This window comes from Chrysemys picta, chromosome 9, assembly GCF_011386835.1.
Source record: "Chrysemys picta bellii isolate R12L10 chromosome 9, ASM1138683v2, whole genome shotgun sequence".
NCBI classification, from domain to species: Eukaryota; Metazoa; Chordata; order Testudines; family Emydidae; genus Chrysemys; species Chrysemys picta.
In genome coordinates this window covers 87,975,304-87,999,725 of record NC_088799.1, presented here as the reverse complement: position 1 = coordinate 87,999,725, position 24,422 = coordinate 87,975,304, and the positions used below count along the sequence as shown (strand labels likewise).

The following is a 24,422-nucleotide window of genomic DNA, read 5'->3' as shown; positions in this document are numbered from 1 at the left end:
TGTAGCCTTCAGGGAACCTTAGTCAAGCCTGCAGTAAGTGAGCAGTTTAAAGTAATTGAGAGTGCCATCCTCAGAGGAATTCCACATGATACCTTAAAAAGTATGGATGTGCCCTGTGCTTCGGCAGATTTCACACAAAGTTTGGCTTGATTGTTCTCAGACTGAGTTTTTGACAGTCTGCAGATCCTTGCAGGCTTCGCTTTTAAAATGACGCTCAATCAAGACAATCACTGTTACTTTTCTCAGAACATTGTCACCTGAAACTGTTTCCACTCTACATTAGTCATAGTAAAATAATATCCAGACTGTGCTTGAAAGATGTCATTTTATGTGGTTATTATCTTGTACCTTTTTACTGAAGCTTGGAAGACGAGCACAGAACAAAAAAAAAAAAAAAACCCAGATCCACTCCAAACACCAGCAACCATTAGGAAAGTTTTAATAGGGACCCAGACTTTGGGCTTATAATAAATAGGACCCAACAAACTAAACATGTACCTTTTTTGTAATGAGTCATGCTTACACTTCCAGTAAATGAATTAAAAGGATCCTTCAGATATTCACAGGCATTTATTGGCAGAAGTGCTCCAAGATTTCATCATTGCTCCAGGAAGGTTAAGGAAACCCTACTTTGGGATGACCACTAGTAGCATTGCTTATTTATGACCCATATTTGGACTTCATTGTTAAGTGAGCACAGTTAAATGGGTCTAGTCCTGCAGTCCCTTACTTATGTGTCTTGTCCCCAGGGATTTGGATGAGCCTACTCCTGTAAAGGTTTACAAGACTGGACCCATGTTCAGTAATTTTGCACCATCAGAGGCTAGCTTGCATTTAACTCTGAAAGCCACCAAAGAATGAAACTCCTCTCTTATAGCACTCATTATATTGCAAGCACTGAATATACTGTAAAAGGACAGGGCTGATTCTGTGCAGTGTTAAAACAGATTTAGACCCACTGGCATAAAACTTACTGGCATTGGGATCAACAACATAGGAGCCTTGTATTGTAGCAAGTTATCTTTATGCTGGAATCACCTGTCCAGTCAATATCCTTCCTTTTAAAGATTGGAGACACTTTCACCCTATCCCCTGTGCCAATAACATTCACATTCTTTATTTACTGGAGAGCTTCTTGCTATACACAGCTTGTCTTCGGAAGGCCCTAAGATGTAACTGAAGACAAAGTGGAAGAGGCAGTTACTGGAGCCACTTTCTCTTGTCCAGGATGTTCCTAATGGGAAATCTCTGCTTGCAGTACTTGCATGAGAAGGAAGGAGACAGTTTCTTTTCCTGCAACACCCTACAAGAAAGTCCCTGATCAACAATTTTGTGAAAACTGTGATGACTCCCGTTTCTTAACCCACTCTTGACTAAACTGACACTTAAATGATGTTTTAATCAAACATCTGCATTTGCCCTCCTCACAAAAATCTATGTAGATCTAGACACATTTTTTCTACTTTAAGAACTTGATTTGAGATCTTCTCAATGGTCTTTTTAAGTAATGAAATTCCAGAGCTTTCAGGTCACTTTGACTTTGACCCTGCATGCCCAAAAGAACATTAGCTTTACAAAGAATTTGCATGTTTATTAAATAGCAGTGACTCACTCAGTTGCAGATGTTCGTATATATAAAGTACCATAAATATTATGGATTAGGATGTGGAATATGTGATGGGAATGTGTTTGGGGAAGCAGGCAACATTTTGCTCTGGTTTTATTCAGTTTGTGGCAATCTTCTCTTTCTGTGCAAACCATAGGCTTCTTTCTGTGCGTTACAGAAACAGAGAAAATCTTGCTGGTTCATGAAGACGTCATCTCAGATGCTTTACTATAATGCATTCATCACACACTGTGGTGCAGGAAATTTTCAGACTAGTGCTTTCAGTCAATTAAATATGTGTGCATCACCATGAAAGGAACAAGGTATTTCCCCTCTGACTCTGCGCCGGTAGAAGTCCTCAGAGCAAGATTTCTGCTGGCTTTCCTGAAATAAGGTCATTTCAGAGTCGTATTGAAACTCAGTAAATGATTCACTTCTCAGCAGATGGCAATGCAGTGAGATTAGACAGTCTGTCCTACAATGATCACAGCTCAGTCATTTGCCATAAGGTGAGCGGCACCATTCTTGGTGCACTTGGTACAAAGTTAGCTTTGTAACTTGAGGCTCACTTTGCTCCTAAATGGGCACTAGCCTTGAAGTGGGTGGTGACAGCAGGACCATCAGAAACTTAACTGCAGAGTAGTGGGGAGAGAGAAGGGAGAGTTCACACCTTGGCTGGCGTGGTTGCATCGGCAGCAGTTAGGCTGTGTAACCAGGGTAGCAGAAAGTCAGGTACGTTGTGAAGCTGCCTCACTAACAGAAAGGGTTAGGCAGTCCATTTAGTGAAATGAAAGCAGAAAGTAACCCAGCTGGAGCTGGCATTGGCAAAAGCTTCTCAGGACCTGGCACGGAAGGTGAGACACAAATGGCTTTACTGCTGTTTTATTTGGAGCCTGGTGCCCTCAGAGATTTGTTGTTACATTGGTGAGCTGCCTGGACCACTCACTTGGCACTAAACCAGCACTCGGCACTAAAGCTAGCTGAAATTTGGAATTTCTGGTTTGAGGACGGTTCAGAGGGCTCAGGATAGGAGCGCATAATGTGATCTTGCTACTACTTTTCCTGGCTTGCGGCCTGATCCAGAGGCCCTTACCCATGTGAATGGAGGCTAGCCCCCTCGGGGCCCCAATGGAGGGCTTTCATTAAAGGAAGTGTCAGGGACAGGGTGGATACAAATCATTGATTTTTTTAAAAAATGAAATAAAATCGGATTTTTATCATTTAAATCAGATTTTTTTTGATAAAGTGTTTTTGAGGACAAAACCTATCTAAAAATAGTTTTAATTAAGATACATTATAGCTCAAAGATATCTCATCATGGAATAGGGATTATAAATTCTCATGCTATAGTATGAGATAATATATTCATGTAATGTTTAAGAAAAGTTTTGTAAATGAGTTCCAATAGTTCATGGATTAGGGACCCAATTTTATGGGGTTCCAGGGGCTTCTGTATAGATTATTTAGGCTAATCTTTCTATCTACCCAATGGGACTCAGTGCTCAGTTTGGAAGATACCATCAGAGATGTTTAGTTTTGCAGTTCTCAAACTGTGGATTTGTGTCTCCAGAGATAACATGCTTGTTAACAGCAAAAATGGTTTTAAATAAATAAATAAATAATATATAGAGGTGAGAAATAACAGACCTCAACCCTATTGTCCCTCTGCAAATTTGTGTACACAGAGTTAATCCCTTACCTCTCTCTAAAAGTGCAAAGTTTCAAAAAGTTCAGTGAATAGAAGATTGTTGGGGGTGGAATAGGTCTGGACAAGGAGAAGAAGTCTGGAAATAAATGTGAGAAGGGAGGGACAGGCAGTAGAAACAAAAGTGAAACTGTATGAGCAGCATATTCCAGAAGTCTTGAGGTCTTTCTGAGTATAGCCTTCATTGATTTGCAATCTACCATCCCATTCTCTCACTAGAAGGGAAAACCTATAATGGCAGCAGGACGTAAAAGAGAACCAGTTTGGGAATAAGAATCACTCAAGAAATGCATGTTTGCTGATGATGTTTTAAAGAAAGTCATACCAGGGAACTGGTGGAAGTCACTTAAGCACTTGGATTCAGAGACTGTTGAAGTGATAATCTCACTTTTAACAGCAGTAGCTTCTTCTGCCAGTGTAGAAAGAATATTTTCTTCCTTTGGACTAATTCATTCCAAATTGAGAAATCGTTTGGGACCAGAAAAACGAGGAAAGCTTGTTTTTCTTTTCCAGATTATGAACAAACAGGAAAACGAAGGTGAAGATGACTGAGTTAGTTGAAGAAGCCAATATTTTAAGGTTTCAGAGTAGCAGCCGTGTTAGTCTGTATCCGCAAAAAGAAGAACAGGAGGACTTGTGGCACCTTAGAGACTAACAAATTTATTAGAGCATAAGCTTTCGTGGACTATAGCCCACTTCTTCGGATGCATATAGAATGGAACATATATTGAGGAGATATATATACACACATACAGAGAGCATAAACAGGTGGGAGTTGTCTTACCACCTCTGAGAGGCCAATTAATTAAGAGAAAAAAACTTTTGAAGTGATAATCAAGCTAGCCCAGCACAGACAGACAGTTAGATAACAAGTGTGAGAATAATTACAAGGGGAGATAGAAACATTGAAATCTATCTCCCCTTGTAATTATTCTCACACTTGTTATCTAACTGTCTGTCTGTGCTGGGCTAGCTTGATTATCACTTCAAAAGTTTTTTTCTCTTAATTAATTGGCCTCTCAGAGGTGGTAAGACAACTCCCACCTGTTTATGCTCTCTGTATGTGTGTATATATATCTCCTCAATATATGTTCCATTCTATATGCATCCGAAGAAGTGGGCTATAGTCCACGAAAGCTTATGCTCTAATAAATTTGTTAGTCTCTAAGGTGCCACAAGTCCTCCTGTTCTTCTTTTTGCCAATATTTTAAGTTTCTCATGTTGGCCTGGCTGACACAGTCGATGTAATTTTTGTTTGTTTGTTTTTTAAATTTCATTTAACTATTTTAATTTACAACAATTTTAACGAAAACAAAGCTGATTTTAAAAAACTTGAATGTTTAACTAAATTCAATAATTCATATGCTTATTTTGTTAAAATATTATATGTTTGCTGTTGAAGAAAAAAAATCCAGAATACATAACGTTGTTTTAGTTAAATAAAACAATTTAAATGTCTATCTGGTGATGTTCTCTTCTTAATACAGCCTGGCAAGAAAATCCTCCAAATATTAATGATTAACCTGTTGAATTGGAGTTAGCTCACCTCCCAGTGACTTCATAAATATCTGCTTCAATTACCTTTGGTAAATGAAATAACTAAACAATCATTCATTTTCTGATATAGCTGTAAAACTCATCTGAAAAGTTTTCAAAATAAATCATTTTAAAAATATATAGTGTGTACCTTCTAAAATTGAAACTTACATCTGTCTCGGAGTTGTGAAGAATATGTATTAAGGTTCTAACAACCAGCAAGAATGCACTTTTATGTAGAAATCCATGATTAAATCGAGTCTTCCTGACTAGTGATTTAAATCATGATTTAAATCAAATCCACCCTGGGCAGGGACCCGAGCAGCTAGGAACAGCTGCTGGCCTGCTCCCTAATTGCGTTGCTGGACAACCCGTGAGCCCCACTGCATTGCCTTAGAACTCTGAGTGGTCACAGGCCCGATGGGCTGCTGGGTTTGCAGTCCTTCTTACCAGCCTGGCCCGCGTAGCCATTCAGTGGCTGCTCAGTACAAACCATGCCTGCAGCTGTGCTTGCCTTTGTTCTGCTCCTGCTCGTTCCAGCCCTTCTTCCAGCCTGCTTCCAATCCCTGCTCCTGCTCTGTTCCAGCCCCTGCTTCCTTCTGGCTTCTACCAGGGCTCTGCCTCTGGTGTACGACTCCAGGTGACCCTCTGGCTCTGGCATTTGGCTTCTGCCCCTCTGATACTGACCCCTGTTTCCTGGACCCACCCACCCTGCATCTAGCTCTGACTTGTAGGCCGAACTCTCACCTTCATCACTAGGACCACGGCCTGGTTGTCAACCGGAAGGAAGCAATTGCAGAAGAAGCACTCCCTGTTCTGCCCTTCCCTGGGCTGCGTTTGCTGGGATTACATGGCCACGGAGACAGAGGGAATCCTTGTCTCCTGAAGGAAGGATGTTCTCACCTTTAAATTGGATCTTCATTGAATTTTTCCAACCATAATGCACAGGGTTAGGTATGTCGATGCTGTGGAGATGGGCACGGGGTGAGATCCTAGATAGATTAGTGGATCTAGGTAGGTAAGTCAACTACCAAAAAATAGGAGTGAAGAATTAAATGTATGGGCAGGAGGGAAAACAGCCAAGCTGATTGCGGAGTATTGCAAGGAGACACATTAGAAGGCACAAGCAGGCAGCCGCATTAGAGAGAGATTTATTATGCAGAGCTGACGGGAGCCAGGATTGAAATCACTCAGCAATAGCTCTGGCAGAGGTATGGACTAGATGGCTGATTTGGTCTCTTTCATCTCAGATTTCGATGCACAGTGCTGTGTGTGATAATACGCAATGGAAAGGAAGACCCAAGTCCCTGCTACAAAGCACTTACAATCCAAGTGACGTGGTTTATTAATTACTGCCTGATTTCTGTCTTGTAAAGTGTTTGCTCAACAGCACATGACACACCGACTGTATCTTCCCATTCCCTTTGAATCCAGGCATACTTCCTCGCAGCTCAGTCCTGAGGTCCTTACATAGGCAAATCTCCTTCTTCAGGCCCATGCCCCACAGTCCCATCTCTCCCCGGGCTGGTGCAGAGGGAGAAACTAGTTTGACGTATATATCCTCAATAGGCTAGACATCAGCTGCTCTCAAAGCTGTCTATGTATGAATTTTAACTTCCTCTTTTAAAATCATTTATAGGAAATGCTATAAGGTTCCTCTTAACATTTCCCCCCAAATGACCCTTTTAAAGCATTTCTATGCTTTATTTTTTTAAGCACTGAAAACTTCAGTCTCGAATGCGGGAGCTAGCGTAGGACTTGGTTTGCTGCTCTGCTCATGTACCCGCCCCAGGGCTGTTTGATCACTCTAGTAGCCTCAGCCACAGTGGGGACATGAGAAACACTGCTAGTGCAGCAGCTCACAAGTACGTACGCTTCCCCAGTCTGTCCACTTGGGATTCCCCCAACCTCCATGCCATTCTGCAGCCACACCCATTACACTAGGCCTGCCCTAGTAGCCCTACCCAGAATGCTGTTTCTGGGGCTTGGAGTGCTGCAGCAGCAGCACTGTCAAGTTGCAGCCACTCCTTGTACACCTAGTGTTGCCAGGTGTCTGGTTTTCAGGACCGGGAATGCCTGGTAGAAAAGGGATCATGGTGGCTCCGGTCAGTCGGTGCTGACCAGGCTGTTAAAAGGTCTGAGCAGCTCCTGGAAGCGGCCAGCATGTCCCTGCAGCCCGTAGGTGCAGGGGCAATCAGGGAAGCTCCACGTGGTGCTCCTGTCCTGAGCGCCGGCTCTGCACCTCCCATTGGCTGGGAACCACAGTTAGTGGGAGCTGCGGGCACAGGAAGCACGCACCGTGCAGAGCCGCCTGGCCGCCGCTGCGCCTAGGAGCCGGACATGCCATCTGCTTCCTGGAGTCACATGGAGCCAGGGCAGGCAGGCAACCTGCCTTAGCCCCGCTGCGCCACAAAACGGGAGGCACCTGAAGCCTGCACCTCAAATCCCTTCCTGTACCCCAATCCCCTGCCCCAGGTCGGAACTCCCTCCCGGAGCCTGCACCCCAACCCCAGCCCTGAGCCCCAGCCCATACCCAAACTCCCTCCCAGAGCCTGAACCCTTCACCCCCTCATGCATCTGCCCCAGCCCTGAGCCCTCTCTTGCACTCCAAACCCCTCAGCCCCAGCCCAGAACCCACAACCCCAGCTGGAGCACACACCTCCTCCTGCATCCCTGCCCCAGCCCTGAGCCCGATCCCACACTCGGCTCCAGCCTGGAGCCCCCTCCTGCACCCCGGAGCCCTCACCCCCTCCCATACCCCAACCCCCTGCCCCAGCCCAGTGAAAGTGAGTGACGGAGGGAGGGGGGATGGAGTGAGTGGGGGGTGGAGCCTCAGAGAACTGGCGGGTCAGGGGGCGGGTCAAGGGTGTTCAGTTTTGTATGATTAGAAAGTTAATAACCCTATGTTCACCCCAGCACTCCCTCTATATTATTGACTGCAGAGTAAGAGGGGGTGGGGGGAGGGATTCTTCCGAGCACGCTCCCTAGTGCAGCCATTCAGGGCAGCCAGATCTAAGCCCTTAGTATCTTAATTAGGAATGTTTGAACCTGCTCAACTAAAATGAATTTAAATCCAAAAAGTTGGTCAGATCTTGACTTGAACCCAAACGTACCCCTTTTCAGAGCATTTAAACTAGTTCGGTTCATTTCTTCCATTGTGTTCAGGCTTGTTTTCCATCCTGGGCTCTCCCAGATCATCCTGATCATCACTCCACATTTCCTCAGCCATTCTTGCAGGATGTTCGTGGCCTGGATTCCAAAATCACTCTTGTGCCCTGCGACACATCACGTTGCATTGTTTCATTGTAGTTTGATGCTTCATTACATGATCACATTGCACCAGAACTTGAACAGGGTCGGGCAACATTTCACTCCTGTTGATGTGGTATTTCCAGCCCAACCATTTCTAGAGGCTCAGATGAGCCTCTCAGAGTTTGGTTAAATATGGGAACTTCTACGTGTAGACCTGTCGCAAGCTGTCAGTTCTTTTAAATTTCACTCATTGCTGAACTTCTGCCCTTTTGTGTGCATGTTACAAATTCATTTCTGAACCTGTCCATTGTAGGCTAATAGATTAACACAAATCACTTTCCCAAGAAGGATGGGACTGGAAGTCAGGAGACATCAGTTGTTTCCCAAACTTCCTGTATGCATCCTCGAGCAAGTCACTTAATTTCTCTTGGCCTCAGCTTCTCATCCATAAAACGAATAAGATAATTCCCTGTCTCACAGAGGAGCTGTGAGTCTTAATTTGGTGGTGAAGACCCAGGGTGGATTTAATTTAAATCAAATTGATTTAAATCATGATTTAAATCACTAGTCAGGAAGACTCGATTTAATCATGGATTTCTACATAAAAGTGCATTCTTGTTGGTTGTTAGAACCTTAATACATATTCTTCACAACTCTGAGACAGATGTAGGTTTCATTTTTAGAAGGTACACACTATACATTTATTTTGAAAACTTTTCAAAAGATTAGTTTTACAGCTATATCAGAAAATGAATAATTGTTTGGTTATTTAATTTACCAAAGGTAATTGAAGCAGATAGTTCACCTCCCAATGACTTCATAAATATCCCCAGTTCAACAGGTTAATCATTTGGAGGATTTTCTTGCCATGCTGTGTTAGGAGGAGAACATCACTAGACAGACATTTAAATTATTATTTTTTTTCTACACCGGCAGAAGAAGCTACTGCTGTTAAAAATGAGATAATCACTTCAACAGTCTCTGAGTCCAAGAGCTTAAGTGGCTTCCACCAGTTCCCTGGTGTGACTTTCTTTAAAACATCATCAGCAAACATATATTTCTTGATTGGTTCACCCTTAGCTCTGAAGTTCATTATAGTTGGCATTATGGAGGGATGATTGCTGGATGGATGTCCATGTCATAGCCAACTCCTCTTCTTCAGCAGTTAAGGTTTGACCCTGGTACCGAGTATTGAGAATATTTGCAAGAAAATTTGCAAGATAGTGCTTGTCCCATTTGTTTTTTTAATGCTTGTAATTTAACTCTGTCATTGCATATTTCTCTTTTTAAGATCTCACACAGTTCCTTCCAAATTTCAACAGCATCAGCAGTAACTCTGCATTTTGTTCACAGAAATAGGCTTCAGGGTACTCAGCATGTGTTCAACATTTTTCTTAAGCCCAATGTTGAGAACTTTGGCTGTGACAGTGCCATCTGTTTTTTCAGGATTTTGTTCACAAACTGTCATCCGATTAGGCCAGTTCTTGATATAGTGCTCAAAAACAGTCCACTACTGAGTTCCATCGCACGTCTTTGGGAGAGTTAGCTTGGTTCCTCCCACTTTTTTCAGAGCAGCTGCTGCAAAGTGGTTGTTACGGAAGTATTTTGCAATTGCAACAACATTAGCCTTTATTTCTGCAACACTGAAGTCTTTGATTAGGAGGTGCATCAAAGGAGCACTGCAACCGTATGCTATTAGCTGGGGACTCTCTTCTAAATTTCTTCTAATCTTGGATACATTTGCAGCACTGTCTGTGATCAAGCTGCGAACTAGAGATTTGAATTTTTTTTCACAGTTTGTTATAGTTTTTACTGCTACTTCTTCTCAGTATTCTGCTGTGTGTGCATTTCTTGATGTCTTCCTTACAAAAACAAGTGATACATTCCCTTCTTCTGTTGTCACACAAGCACATACGACAGGATCATTGTGGACATTGCTCCACCCATCAAGACTCAGGTTAACAATTTCACCCTCTAGACCTTTTGCACACTGCTCAATTTCTCTTTCATACACTTTATCCAGCAATTTGCCTGCAACATCTGCTTTGTTGGGTGGACTGTATCCTGGTCTTAATGACTGAACCATGTTAATGAAGTATGGGTTCTCAGTCATATAGAAAGGAGAGTTTGTGGCATAAACCAGGCAATTTTTTCATCAATTACCTTTTTTTGTAATCTGCTGATTCTTATCACAAACTTATCTATGGTTTCAAGTATCAGAGGGGTAACCGTGTTAGTCTGGATCTGTAAAAGCAGCAAAGAGTCCTGTGGCACCTTATAGACTAACAGACATATTGGAGCATGAGCTTTCGTGGGTGAATACCCACTTCAGCAGCGGGTCCTTCACTTGCTCCAGGACCCGCCGCCGAAGTGCCCCGAATACCCAGAGCAGAAGGACCCCCGCCGCCGAAGACCCCAGGCCCCCTGAATCCTCTGGGTAGCCCTGGAAACACTTCTCACGATGTTGTTTCATTCGGGCAACCAGGCCTTGCATTTCTTTGTTGCACTGTTTGCATTTTGCACGCATGCCTGTCTTACCCACAGGTAGAGGAACTTCATTAAAATATTCCCAAACTGGGTCTCTTTTATGGCCTGCTGCCATTATAGGTTTTCCCTTCTAGAGAGAGAATGGGATGGTAGATTGCAAATCAATGAAGGCTACACTCAGAAAGACCTCAAAACTTCTGGAAAATGCTGCTCAAACAGTTTCACTTTTGTTTCTACTGCCTGTCTCTCCCTTCTCACATTTATCTCCAGACTTCTTCTCCTTGTCCAGATCTATTCCGCTCCCAACAATCTTCTATTCATTTAACTTTTTGAAACTTTGCACTTTTAAAGAGGTAAGGGATTGACTCTGTGTACACAAATTTGCAGAGGGACAGTAGGGTTGAGGTCTGTTATTTCTCACCTCTATATATAATTTATTTATTTAAAAACATTTTTGCTGTTAACAAGCATGTTCTCTCTGGAGACACAAATCCACAGTTTGAGAATTGCAAAACTAAGCATCTCTGATGGTATCTTCTAGACTGAGCACTGAGACCCATTGGGTAGATAGAAAGATTAACCTAAATAATCTATACAGAAGCCCCTGGAACCCCATAAAATTGGGTCCCTAATCCATGAACTATTGGAATTCATTTACAAAACTTTTCTTAAACATAACATGAATATATTGTCTCATACTATAGAATTAATAAACCCTATTCCATGATGAGATACATTATCGCTCAAAGATATTGTAATTAAAACTATCTTTAGATCGTTTTTTCCTCAAAAAGCATTTTATAAAAAAATCCAATTTAAATAAAAATCAATTTTTTTATTTTATTTTTATTATTATTTTCAAAAAAATCATTGATTTTTATCCACCCTGGTGAAGACTTTTTAGATCTTTGGATGAAAGGGGTTGTGATTAAAAAATACAAAGTATGAACTACATACTTTATGCTAATGTTATATCACCTGGCGAGTATGTGTTCTCATATGTGCTTACCCATCGGTGTGTATTTTGCACGAGTATTTACAAATGAAAATATGTTCACCAAACAAAATGCTCATTAGTCACCTCTTCAGTTGAAACTTAACCCTTGTTGGCATGCCTCTCGTTCTTCTGTTGTTTACTAGTGCTCTGGTTATTTTGTTTGTGACTTCTCTTACCTGACAGTGCAATATCCACGCTATAGCAAGAATTTATAGGTCACACCAACTTCACACTTCACACCACTTATTTGGCAGATCTAAAGATATTGGTCTGTGGGAGCAGCAGTCATTTATGGAAGAGTGTTACTGTAATAATAGTGACAGAGGTATTCCTTTAGAAGTGTCTGTGGAGATTCCTGACATTAAAAACGCAGAGGCAAGCAGAAAACACTGATGTCTTGTGTTGCACAGAGCAACACCTGGGCATCAGACCAACGCTGCTCTAAAACCTCTCCTCTCATTGGCAATGGACCATTCCACGTGTGAAGGACAGATGAAAATTATTAATTTGTTACCTCTTATCTGATAGTTGTCGTTTTCTGACAAAGATGGCTTTCTAATGCCAACAGTGGCAAACTTCTGAAGCTATATAAACATATAGTGAAGTCCTCAGCAATTTCGAAAGGCACCAAAATACATGTAATATTTCTCCTGGAGACTGTCTACATTACAGTAGCAAAACCAAATGCAAACTGGGGAATTCTTTGCTGGAGAGATCCCAGCCCTTCTCCCACTGCAGTTGAACTAAACTCCCTTGTAAATTTGATATTGTATTTAGTTTTGAGCATGTAAACAAAACAATCCTCTTTCCAAACTCTACCGGCTCTGATCAGATGAAACCAAACTATCCCCACCTCCACACTCCCACTTCTGGTTTTGCTAGTTTTTGAAGTGTCCGTGAGGCTCAGCACGATCAGCATTCACAATATTGCCCTGCCCCTCAAAGTGCCAGTCACTTGCTAGTTTTGTACTGACAAACCGGAGCAGCAACAGAAACTGTTGCTGAGACAGTGACGCAACTTTATTTCAAAGTGATCCTGCAACTCTGGTAGCTCGATGAGCAGCACTTTGAGTGGATGGCGAGGAATAAATTAAAATGAATTGTTTTAATTCATTCCTCGCCATTCCACATTCCACACCCCAAGAAAAGGCAGAGAAAGTTTGACCCCTGTAGTTGCTTGCAGATAAAGGTGATATCATGTGAGTGGCTTTCTTTAGTATAAAGAACAGGAGTACTTGTGGCACCTTAGAGACTAACAAATTTATTAGAGCATAAGCTTTCGTGGGCTACAGCCCACTTCTTCGGATGTATATAGAATGGAATGGATATTGAGGAGATATATATATATACACACATACAGAGAGCATGAAAAGGTGGGAGTTGTCTTACCAACTCTGAGAGGCCAATTAAGTAAGAGGAAAAAAAACCTTTTGAAGTGATAATCAAGCTAGCCCAGTACAGACAGTTTGATAAGAAATGTGAGAATACTTACAAGGGGAGATAGATGTTTGTAATGGCTCAGCCATTCCCAGTCCTTATTCAATCCTGAGTTGATTATATCTAGTTTGCATTTCAATTCCCGCTCAGCAGTCTCTCCTTGGAGTCTGTTTTTGAAGTTTTCTGTTGTAAAATAGCCACCCGCAGGTCTGTCACAATGACCAGACAGGTTAAAGTGTCTCTACGCAAAAGAATTAATGGACACAAATCTGACATCAGGAATCATAATACTCAAAAACCAGTGGTAGAACACTTTAACCTGTCTGGTCATTCAATGACAGGCCTGCGGGTGGCTATCTTAAAACAGAAAAACTTCAAAAACAGACTCCAAGGAGAGACTGCTGAGCTGGAATTGATATGCAAACTAGATACAATCAATTTAGGATTGAATAAGGACTGGGAATGGCTGAGCCATTACAAACATTGAATCTATCTCCCCTTGTAAGTATTCTCACACTTCTTATCAAACTGTCTGTACTGGGCTAGCTTGATTATCACTTCAAAAGTTTTTTTTCTTTTACTTAATTGGCCTCTCAGAGTTGGTAAGACAACTCCCACCTGTTCATGCTCTCTGTATGTGTGTATATATATCTCCTCAATATCCGTTCCATTCTATATACATCCGAAGAAGTGGGCTGTAGCCCACGAAAGCTTATGCTCTAATAAATTTGTTAGTCTCTAAGGTGCCACAAGTACTCCTGTTCTTTTTGCGGATACAGACTAACACGGCTGCTACTCTGAAACCTTTCTTTAGTATGCGTACAAAGTCAGCCAGATTTGCATATCTCACAGACCTGCATGAATATCGCATATTGGCAAATGTGTAACCATTTCAGATGAGTTTTGCAATGCAGTCCATGGGCGGGTAAAACTCTCAGTACATAATGCATTTAGCATAGTTGAATGTGCAAAAGCTTCTTAGGGTAAAAATATTTTGGCGGATCAGAGGCATAATAATGTAGAAAGCTTTTTAAAATGGAAATAACCCGTTCTACGTAGCTGTTAACTGTACCATGATATGGTGGTATGATGAAAGTTTAAACAGGGGAAAGAGGTGAAAAACAGGCTCGCTAACCAAATAAAAACCCGGATACAAGTAAAAGCCTGACTTTGCCTTTCCCCAGAGGCGTGAGACATGCCGTGTTGTGGGCCCTTGTGTCAACTAGAAAGTAGTAATGTCGGTTGAAAATAAATGACAGTACCTGTCACTTATAAAGAGGAGGGTTGGCCAAGTGACTAAGAATTAGCCTAGGATTTAGGAGACCTGGATTTAAGGCCCTTCTCCAGCACCTTGGGCAAGTCATTTAGTTTCTCTGTGACTCAGTTCCTGGTCTATAGAATGAAGATAACAGCACTTCCCTGCTTTGCAGGGTGTTGTGTGGATAAATACATTCAAGTTTGGGAGCTGCTCAGATACCTACGGTAATAAAGGCCATCTAAACACCAAGGAAGGTAGATGTACTGTAATGCTCTTTATCGAAGGATCACAGTGCTAGTATTTTTACAATCGCTAATGAATTCAGTGTCACATCACCCACGTGAGGCAGGTCTTAGACTTACTTTGGCTAGACGGAGGCACTGAACAGTTCAGCCACTTCCCCAGGCTAAAATGGTGAGCCAGAAGTAGGAGTAGAACCCAAGGGCCCTGACTCCTGGTCATGGGTTGTGAGGCCTGATGCTAACCCTACTCATCTCTATGGAGCTCTTTCAGTTATCTTTGTTGGGTTTCTGTGGAATCTAGGGGTGTCTCCGCTGTGTGGGCTCTGTAGCACATATGTGACTTGCTGTGTATGCTGGCATGGACGAAGGCTGTGGCATTTTCTGACGCATGTTCTATTACTCATTTTCTTTATCATTAGAAACCACAGAGCATCTTACTAGCCCCAAACATTTGATTACAGAGAAAAAGAAATTGTGTAGCGGGAGAAACCGCCTTCTGCTATGGTTGTTTACCCCAAATGCTCTCTTAAAGCACATTAGGAATTTAGTCATCTTTTTGAATGTCAGGACTGGGATTAACAAGAAGCAAAGGCCCTACACTGTTTTATCTCTTTTTCAGCTCGGTTTTCTTTATAGATTTGGTAAGGGAGGGTAAATTGGCAGTGCATTATATGACTAGGTTTGGAGTCATCTGTGCTCTTAAGAGACATTGTGCAGTGAAGAGAGAAAGTAAGTCTTCTGCTTGGAATCTACATTACTGCTAAGCATGTAACTGCTTTCATTTGTGTCACCGTACATAATTCAGCACGTCACCCTGAGACTTAACCTGGCGTTCCTTGCACACCCAGACCTCCTCTGAAGTTGAGTTTTGCATGCTTAACTGTCCATCCCCCTCCAGCATTCCCTGACACACATTCTTTATAATAGAGCTAAGAATAATGTTAATTTTATCATATATTTGTAAACCCCCCCCCCAAAAATCAAGTTGTTATAGCCACAACGGTGTGAAAGTGAAACCAATCCAGTTACAATCATTTTACAGTAGTGAAGAATCTGGCCCAAGGTTTTGAAATGGCAGATTTGAAATACTTTGTACAGAGTTCTGTTCCAGCTGACGATACTGTGCTCTAGCCTGGCTTCTGGAATTGTGCTTGAGATCCTACAGACTTTAGATTCAGCAAAGCATAAAATCTAAACAAACTGAGACACAGGGCTGTCCTGCACTGTACCTTGAACTACTTAGGAATATTATGTCTCAGACTGTGTGCTTGATTCTCAGCATGGAGGGGGTGGAGGAAGCTGCTTACAGTTCCTTGGTTCTGTGCCAGCCCAGATCCAGCATCAGTTAGAGCAGCCTAGAGTAGCTACCCTGGGGGAATCAGAGCAGCTGGCACAGGAGTGCTTCCTCTCGGTTTATGCTAGCAGGGAGTTCAATAGGAATTCTCTGCTGATCATTTAGAGCCAGAATTGTACTAAAGAATCGAGCCCAATATATTTTGTTTTGTGATGGACTGTTCATGGTATAAGCATGATATTTCATTGAGTATTGGACTGTTCCCTGCTAGGTTATTCAGCAAATGTCCCGCTTTTTAAATTGTGCAACTGCATTCTCTTGGGTTTTGTCCATAAATTCTTTGGCTCTAATGAGATCAGACACATCTGAAACTTCTGGGCATTCCCCCACATAAACAGTAATTACAGTAGAACCTTAGAGTTACGAACACGTCGGGAATGGAGGTTGTTAGTAACACTGAACAAAATGTTATGGTGGTTCTGTCAAAAGTTTACAACTGAACATTGACTTAATACAACTACGCAGAAGAAAAATGCCATTTCAAACCATCTTAATTTAAATGAAACAAGGCAGAAACAGTTTCCTTACCTTGTCAAATCTTTTTTTAAACTTTCCCTTTATTTTTTTAGTAGTTTATGTTTAACACAGTACTGTACTGTATTTGCTTTTGTTGTTGTTGTCTCTGGTGCCTGACTGTGTGTGGCTGACCGGCCTGTTCGTAACTCTGATGTTTGTAACTCTGAGGTTCTACCATATTTTCAAAAAGTTGGATAAAAATCCACAGCTAGGTGGCATATCCTAAGTGCCAGCATTTGAAAGCAATTAATAGGGCACTTTGGGAGAGAAGGGCAAATATTACATACCAGTATTCTTTTTTCATTAAAGCACATGGATTGAAAGAGAGAGTGGGGGAAAAAATATAACTGTGCTTATTCACTGAGGCTAGTGACATGTCTGTCCAAGCAACTGCCAACTCAGGAACTGTGCATGATAGTGGAGAAGCCCAGAAGTTGGTTATGAGAGAAATGTATGTATTCTATGGGTATATTCTACACCTCAGCACTTCAAAAATTGCTGGTGTTCTCCCAAAGGTGCCCTGAGTTTCTCCACAAACAAAGAAACAGATGTTTAAATCTTCACATGCTGTCAGGACCTGACCTGTTTTACAGACCGAATTATTAACCAAAAACTTTACAGTGTTTGTATTTGCATAATAATGTTTTCAAGGTATGAAATTTCACAATTTGTCCTTAAGAGATTGAATCTCCAGGCCTTGTGAGAAACAGTCCTTGGTGGCCTCTGTCCATTTTCAAGAGGACAGGATTCCACATATCAAAAACCACAACCATGCTAGCTAATAACCTGGTTGGAAGATGCAACAGGAGGGTCAATGGGCAAAGAGATCAAATCACCCTCTGACTTCTAGAGGTCAAAAGATCAAGAGTATACCATAGTGGGCAGTATGCAGCGGGGGGAAAGCTTGCATTTCTGGTGCTTGTGCTGTCCACCCTACACCCCCTTCCTGATCTGGCCCACCATGCCTCATTCAAGTCCCTTCTCAAAACCCACTTCTTCACATAGGCTGACAAACGATGGTTCAGGCTTGCAAAATCCTTGTTTAACATATTACTTTAGTCTCTGCCCTGATTTGGACAGCCTTGCACTTTAGAAGTAGGCCATGGTACAGCTGGTTGAATGGACATGCTTTTAAGTAAGCAAGTCAATGAATATTTTATTGGAGTATGTATTCCATATGCATCTCTGATGGTAGACTCCCAAAGCTCTGATGTGTCCTGATAGCAGGACTGGAGACCCCTCACGTTCAGTTTATTTGCATCAAAAAAATATGAGAATAACGGAAATCAGCTTCAAAGCCTTCACTGTCAGGCAGCTACTTTGGGGTCATGTTACATTTCCTTCTTGATTAATGTAGGCCATAGGGGTTATTTTCTTCCATATGTTAGTGGCCGTTGTACCCATTGGATATGAGAATCAGCAAAAACTGTAGTAATTGTATTGACTTTTAAGGTACATAAATGAGGATTTTTACATAGCAGCTAAAACGTTTTGCAACCAATTGCTTGGTCTCAAGAGATGCTGGACCTGTTTGCCAGCTTAAAAATAGCCTCCTACCACAAAATGGGCGTGATCATAGCTCACACTAAGATTTCTCAAATGACAGACAACTGCTCAGTTTTGTGTTATGATGACTAGTCATTTTGCAAGCAGGAGTTGAGTAAGATTCAGGCAAGGAGATCATCTCTTCTGTTGTTCAAATTGTTTTTCTTGTTGTCCCTTTTGAATTTTATGAAGTATGAAACAGCCAATGGCCATTTAGCAGATGTAGAGAATTGGCTAAAGTGTGTGTGTGTGTGTGTGTGTGTGTGTGTGTGTGTGTGTGTGTGTGTGTGTGTGTGTGCCCCACTGCTCTCTAGTGGGTGGAATCAGAATTGCTCATCTAAGGGTCATAGCTCCTACACTGCTTGCAGCCAGTGAAGATGCTCCTTTTATTCAAATGCTTTTGGAGCAAAGAAATCTGAGTTTTGTCTCTGCTGTCACTTTGAAGTTCCAGCTGACCAAGTGTGCAGGGTAGTGGTAACAGATGTTCTTAGTTGGCCAGGGGGTTCTTATACAGTGTAATAGAAGCTCTGTGAAGGTAGGAAACAGCTCTAAGGCTGGTGACATCATAGGGACATGTCCTATTTCCCTGGGCCAGCCATCAAAGACAAACAGCATTGTTTTATTTTTGATCATGTGACCTGATTTTATCCAATCACGTTCTTTATAAAAAATCAGTAGGTGAAGAGCTCCTAATTTGTTAGTTTAATATTTATCCATGGAATGGGAAATATGGAGGGGGGGGTCACTTCTGGGTCTTGTAGTAAGTATATTAGTGACAGCTGTAACCAATACAGCACTGTAGGTGAACTGAAACAGCTGGTGAAATGGAGGGAAAAAACAGATGTCTTTTTTTTTTTTCCCCCAAATCCTGCATACAGCTTTATAAAATCATATGGTGTCTTAATCTATATGTGACTTTACTTAACCCTGTGTGAAATCCAGGCTATTAATCATTTGGGCCAAAAAGAGATAAATATTTATTAATTTACAGTTTTGGGCATAGAGAGTTATACAAGCCGTTATGTATAATATACAGGATTTTGTAGCGTTCTGAAGTCATCTGTTTAACTTTTTAGCACTGCAACCCCCTCAAGGTCTGTTCTCCTTAATTTGCATAAGTAACTGTCAGCTCATTAACGGCTCTTTATTAGCACAGAAAACCATCTGACGGAAACATGCTGGGTTCATCTTAAGGCCTTGTCTTCACTAGGAGAAAAGGTGTTTTCTACCAGGTGCTAGCTAACACATGGCAAGTAAGTCCATGTCTACAGTATGGGGACTGTAGCAGCATAGCTTCAGCACCATCATTATCCTGGCATAACCCTATAGTGTAGACACAGCTTAGAGCGATGGAGGTTTTTTGTTGTTGTTGCTATAGGAACACCACCTCCCCTAGCGACGGTAGTTAGCTCAAGGGAAGCATTCTTCTGTCAACCTAGCTGCAGCTACACTGGGGATTAGGTCGGCATAGCTACATCCCTCAGTGGTGTAGATTTTTTCACACCCTCGAGTACTGTAGCTATGTTGATCTAATTTTCAAGTGTAGACCAGGCCTAACACAGTGAAGACAAGGCATGCCTAGGATTTTATCCTAAGATAAAAGATGTGTTCTTACTTCATGTTAGCTAACGTGGCAACCAAAATCCTAGTGAAGACAAAGCCATTTGTAGCTTTAACACATAGTACTAGATTGAGGTAGAGACTCTGGAGAAGCCTATAGCTTACCTTGCCCTGCAAACTCATGTTAAAATTACAACTACCCACCTTTCTTCTTAGAGTAGACGCTCCCTATGGGAATGGATTTCAAATCACCAGTCACCGTTCAGCCCAGTGATTAGGATTAGCATAGAATCTAAAGAAAATATGCATATTTAGGTCTGTTGACAAAACGTGACAACCAGTTTGAAAGCTAAAGCAGGAAACAAATTTCCCATCTGTGACATGTGTCCAATTGTGTCTCCTGCAGGCATGGCGGAAGCGCTGGTTTGTGCTCCGCAGGGGCCGCATGAGTGGGAACCCAGACGTTCTGGAGTACTACAGAAACAACCATTCAAAGAAACCCATTCGGATCATAGACCTTAACGAATGTGAAGTGCTGAAGCATTCAGGGTCCAACTTCATCAAGAAAGAATTCCAGAATAACTTTGTCTTCATTGTGAAAACCACCTACCGCTCCTTTTACTTGGTGGCGAAAACGGAGGAGGAAATGCAGAAATGGGTGCACAACATCAGCCAGATCTGCAACTTCGGACACGTGGAAGATGGCACAGGTAGGAATGGAATCATGGCTCAAGCTCTGTGGAAATAACCTGGAGCTGGAATCTCCCTCAGGCAGCGCAGTGGCCGGAGGGGAGTGGAGATTTATCCTGCTGGGGAACATCATAGTACCTGTGGTAATTGGTTTGATTTTAGAAAGATTGCGTAAAACAATCAAAGATATCAGTTCTGCTCACCTGAGCTTGGATGAAATATGAGGATGGTTCAGAAACAAACTCTCTCAACCTTGCTGAAATTGTAAGGTTTGGGAGGTTTGTTGCTGCATTGTTGTTATTGCTTTAAGTATAATTTTGTCAAAAAGTCTAAAATGAGGGTAAGACTGTCCCTGTGAAGCTAAAGAGGAAAGATATCCTTCTCCTGTGAGACAAAGAAGTAAAGTCATGGAAAGCCAAAGAACAGGATAGATGAAGGTTTGTTTCAGTGAGGCCCAGTTGACCGGGCCTCGGCTGTATTTCGCTCAAAGGACCTCTCCAATGGGATTTGAAGTGATCCTTTCATAAAGGCAGTAAGTGTTTGCCTGAAGTCAGGATACCTTCAGAGCTAGTGCTCAAGCAATGTTCAGGCCTTATCGTCTCACAGTTTGTGCTCCAGTCTAAGGCTTTGTGTACCCTTGGAAGTTTTATTGGCATAACGAGCGCCTGCACTAGGGACTTCTGCCAGCACAACTATGTTGATCAGGAATAACGTCTCTTCACAACCCTGAGTGACACAGCTATGCCAGCAGAAGTGTAGTGTAGACCTAGCCTTAGGCGCTGATATGCTGATATAATTTATGGCAAGGGAACCAGTATAAGCACTTTGATACTAATAATACTGTGTCCTCACTAGATCGTTTTGCTGGTTTAACTATGCCGATATAGCTGTATGCAAGGTCTAAACTGCTTTAGAAACTGATTAATTTGGTTCAAGCTCTTTGTGTGAACACTCTCTTAAATTGGTTTTAAAAAACCTTACATCCATGTTGTTTAATTCAGTTACTGAATCTATAGTTATGCCTGTGCACATTTCCCTAATATAGACAAGCCCTGGGTCTTGCTGCCACACTATAGGAGTCTTCCCCCTTATTCAGACTTTTAAGAACAGTCATTATCTCCAGAGTCATTAGGACAATACCTGGTTTATCCTTAAGCGCCTGGTGGTCTGGTGAAGATTGGGGAAGGGGTGGATTCAGGGCCATATTCTGGTTCAGTTTACCACCAAGCCTATAAAGTTGCATAGGTTATACATCAACATTTAAACAGCTGCTGATTACTCATGCTTACTAGAAGCACCTCAATCCCCAAAGTGTCTGTAAATTTGAACAAATTTCCATTAAACATGAATATTAGAAGAGAACAGAGCTGTAAAATGCCATGTGCTTTTTTGACTTGAAGTCTTGTATGTAAAAATATTCCCAGGAGTGAATCATCATATCAAAGATATGTCAATTGCGGGAAATTTTAATAAGCTTTTCAGTGCATTAAAAATTAATCTCCAAACCAATATTATGTAGCTAACCCGATCATTCTTAATCCATGTACCTTTTTCATTTGTTTGTGACTCTCGGGCCAGAATCTAATTTCAGATTCTTTGTGCATGATGGGTGCAAAAGGGCAGTGGCAGGTTTACTCAGTGACTCAGCCATATACCCAGCGCTCTTGTGCTTCGAATTAGCCCCTTCAAATGGAGAAGAGTCGGGGTTAATAGCCAGGCTCATACGATCAAAGAGCTACTAATTTGGCATTTCTACAGCCAAGACGGGACAGACACGAATTGTGATTTGTGAGTCCTACACAGGGTCCGTACTGCCCACCGCAAGTAGCTGTTTTGAGTCAACACAGAGAGGGGACAGCAAAGAGTAAGCGAAGAGAAATGCAAGTTCCAAACAGATGTCAGGAAGCACCTGTATGCATAGCTGTCAGGGAGGGTTTACCAGGCAAGGGTGTTCAGGCTGCAACATTTGAGTAACCCAAGAAACCATGCCACTTACTGGTTACACTAGGAAATGGCAGCTAGAGAAGGAACTGTGCAATCCTCCATCGTGTTTCGGCTTTGCACCTTTTTCTGCTCTAGTGGAGTCCAGCTGGAGTTGTGAGACTCCACACCAGTATTTCCCTACTCCCTCCCTTTAACAGCCTGCTCCCACCCCTGGCATAGCTGAGAAGCACAGGACAGAACTCCCTGGGAAGCACTTCTGCCTATACTGCCTAAAATGGGCCAGGGAGAAATAATTAAGACATTACCAAAGTGGTGGGGACAGTATAAAAAGCTAAACAGACAGATTATACAAGCCTTGTTTCCTGTCACAGGCCACAGATGCCTGTGCAGGTACAGCATGGGTAGGGCACGCTGGTACCAGTGTATAGGAACATAGAAAAACCTATCAGATCATGAAGTCCCATCACCATGAAGGGCAGGATCCATTCCCAGAGAGAGGACTCTCACCCCACTTGCTGCTGAGTCACCCTTTTGCTGCACACCAGGTGTTCGCAAACTGTGGTCCACCGAGCACATGGTGGTGATCCTCAGATTCACTGCTGATTGGCCATGTGGTGCTGGCTCTCATCTTTGTTCCCAGCAGCTTTTACAGGCTGCCAGGCGAAGAAGAACTGCAAAATCAGATGGGAACAAGCAGGAGCCAGTCTTGCTGCTTACACAAGGGAAGGCACCCAGGGAAACAAGAGGAGTAAAGGACAAAGTGGCTGGGCAACATGTCCAGGGAAGAAGGGAACCAAGGAGCAGAGAAGCCCATGCAAGAAGAGAGGAGGAAGAGGGGACCAGGCAGCAGAGAAGCACAACACACCCCATACTGCATGCATGCTGAAAGGATGGTTAACTGGAGCAATATAATCTAACAGGATTTCATTGGAGAACCTGTTAAGGTTGTTTAGGCTTTTTCATTACCAAGCCCTACTTTCAAAGATTATAACTCTGCATTAAAAACTCCTCCAGGCTGCATCTTGGCAAGGAGCTCCTCGGCCCAAGAGGGACCTTTCATCTTGAATTCTCTCTTCAAATTCCTCCATGTGCCCCCGGTAACATTTCACATTGAGCGTGACTGTTCTGCTCCTTGCTTACAAAGGCAATCACCTGGCAATCGCTGTGTTACTCCCCACCCCGTAAGCCGCTCCAGTAGGGTGACCAGACAGCAAGTGTGAAAAATCGGGACGGGGGTGGAGGGTAATAGGTGCCTATATAAGAAAAAGCCCCAAATATCGGGACTCTGTCTATAAAATCAGGACATCTGGTCACCCTACGCTCCAGGTACCACAGAGTCTAGAGTGAAATCCCTGGGCTTGATGCCTTGCACAGGTGAGCTCAAAGTATTTCAAAATATTCCTCCATGCAGGTACTTACAGACTGTAATCAAGTCACCCCATAACCTTCTCTTCATTAAGCTAAATAGACTGAGCTCTTTGAGTCTATCACTGTAAGGCAGGTTTTCTAATCCTTTGACCATTCTCGGGGCTTGTCTCGCTGAACCTTCTCCAGTTTATCAACATCCTTCTTGAATTGTGGGCACCAGAACTGGACACAGGATTCCAGCCGCGGTCGCACCAGTGCCAAATACAGAGGTAAAATAACCTCTCTACTTCTACTTTCCGTTCCCCGTTATACATCCAAGGATTGCATTAGCTCATGGGAGCTCATGTCCAGCTGACTAGCCACCATGACCCCTTGAAAAAGAAATGCAAATTTTTTGTGTGTAATTTTATCCTTCATAACGTTTACCTCCCTATTTGTGTGCTCTTGTGTCTTATTGCCCTACCCCTACCTCCTCTGGTCTGCAGGTAATGCCAGCCTCATCAGCCCACTTCTTAGCTCCTCACAAACACATTTCTGTGCCTTCTTCCAGACCACCCCCTCCCCCCCATGCATGGAACACCCGCCCTGAAGTGATCCATAAGGTGCTATGCACCCCTTTTTCGGACCTGCCACAATTCCTATAAAAAACAGCCAATTAATAATGGCTCAAGGGGGCGTTATTAGAAAGCGTCTGGGGATACAGTCTTTCTGTCTTTTTGAGGTCATGCTTGGAGTCTCTTGGGGAAATTGTACAATAAATTATCTGCACATAGGGGAAAGTGGGGTAATCCAAGTATACGGAAGAGAGTCAATCTGGAAATGGAAGTGCAATGGAACATGCTTGAATGAGACGGCGTAATGCTAGTGGCAAGCCAGCCAGAACAAATGCACCATCACAGTCAGCAATAGCTGCTGGATTAACACC

At 42.6% G+C, this 24,422-nt stretch overlaps 2 protein-coding genes across 4 annotated transcripts in view; both read left to right on the top strand.

Moving 5' to 3' along the window:
• Positions 1–24,422, top strand: part of LOC135973540 (uncharacterized) — a 904,472-nt gene that overhangs the window by 37,871 nt on the left and 842,179 nt on the right. The gene's annotated exons all lie outside the window — the stretch shown is intronic.
• Positions 1–24,422, top strand: part of GAB3 (GRB2 associated binding protein 3) — a 109,323-nt gene that overhangs the window by 57,239 nt on the left and 27,662 nt on the right. For all 3 annotated transcript variants that reach the window (XM_008170064.4, XM_065557299.1, XM_065557300.1), the window contains one exon: positions 19,902–20,205. In XM_008170064.4, the coding sequence (XP_008168286.2) occupies positions 19,902–20,205 (304 nt within the window). The remainder of the gene's footprint in view (positions 1–19,901; positions 20,206–24,422) is intronic.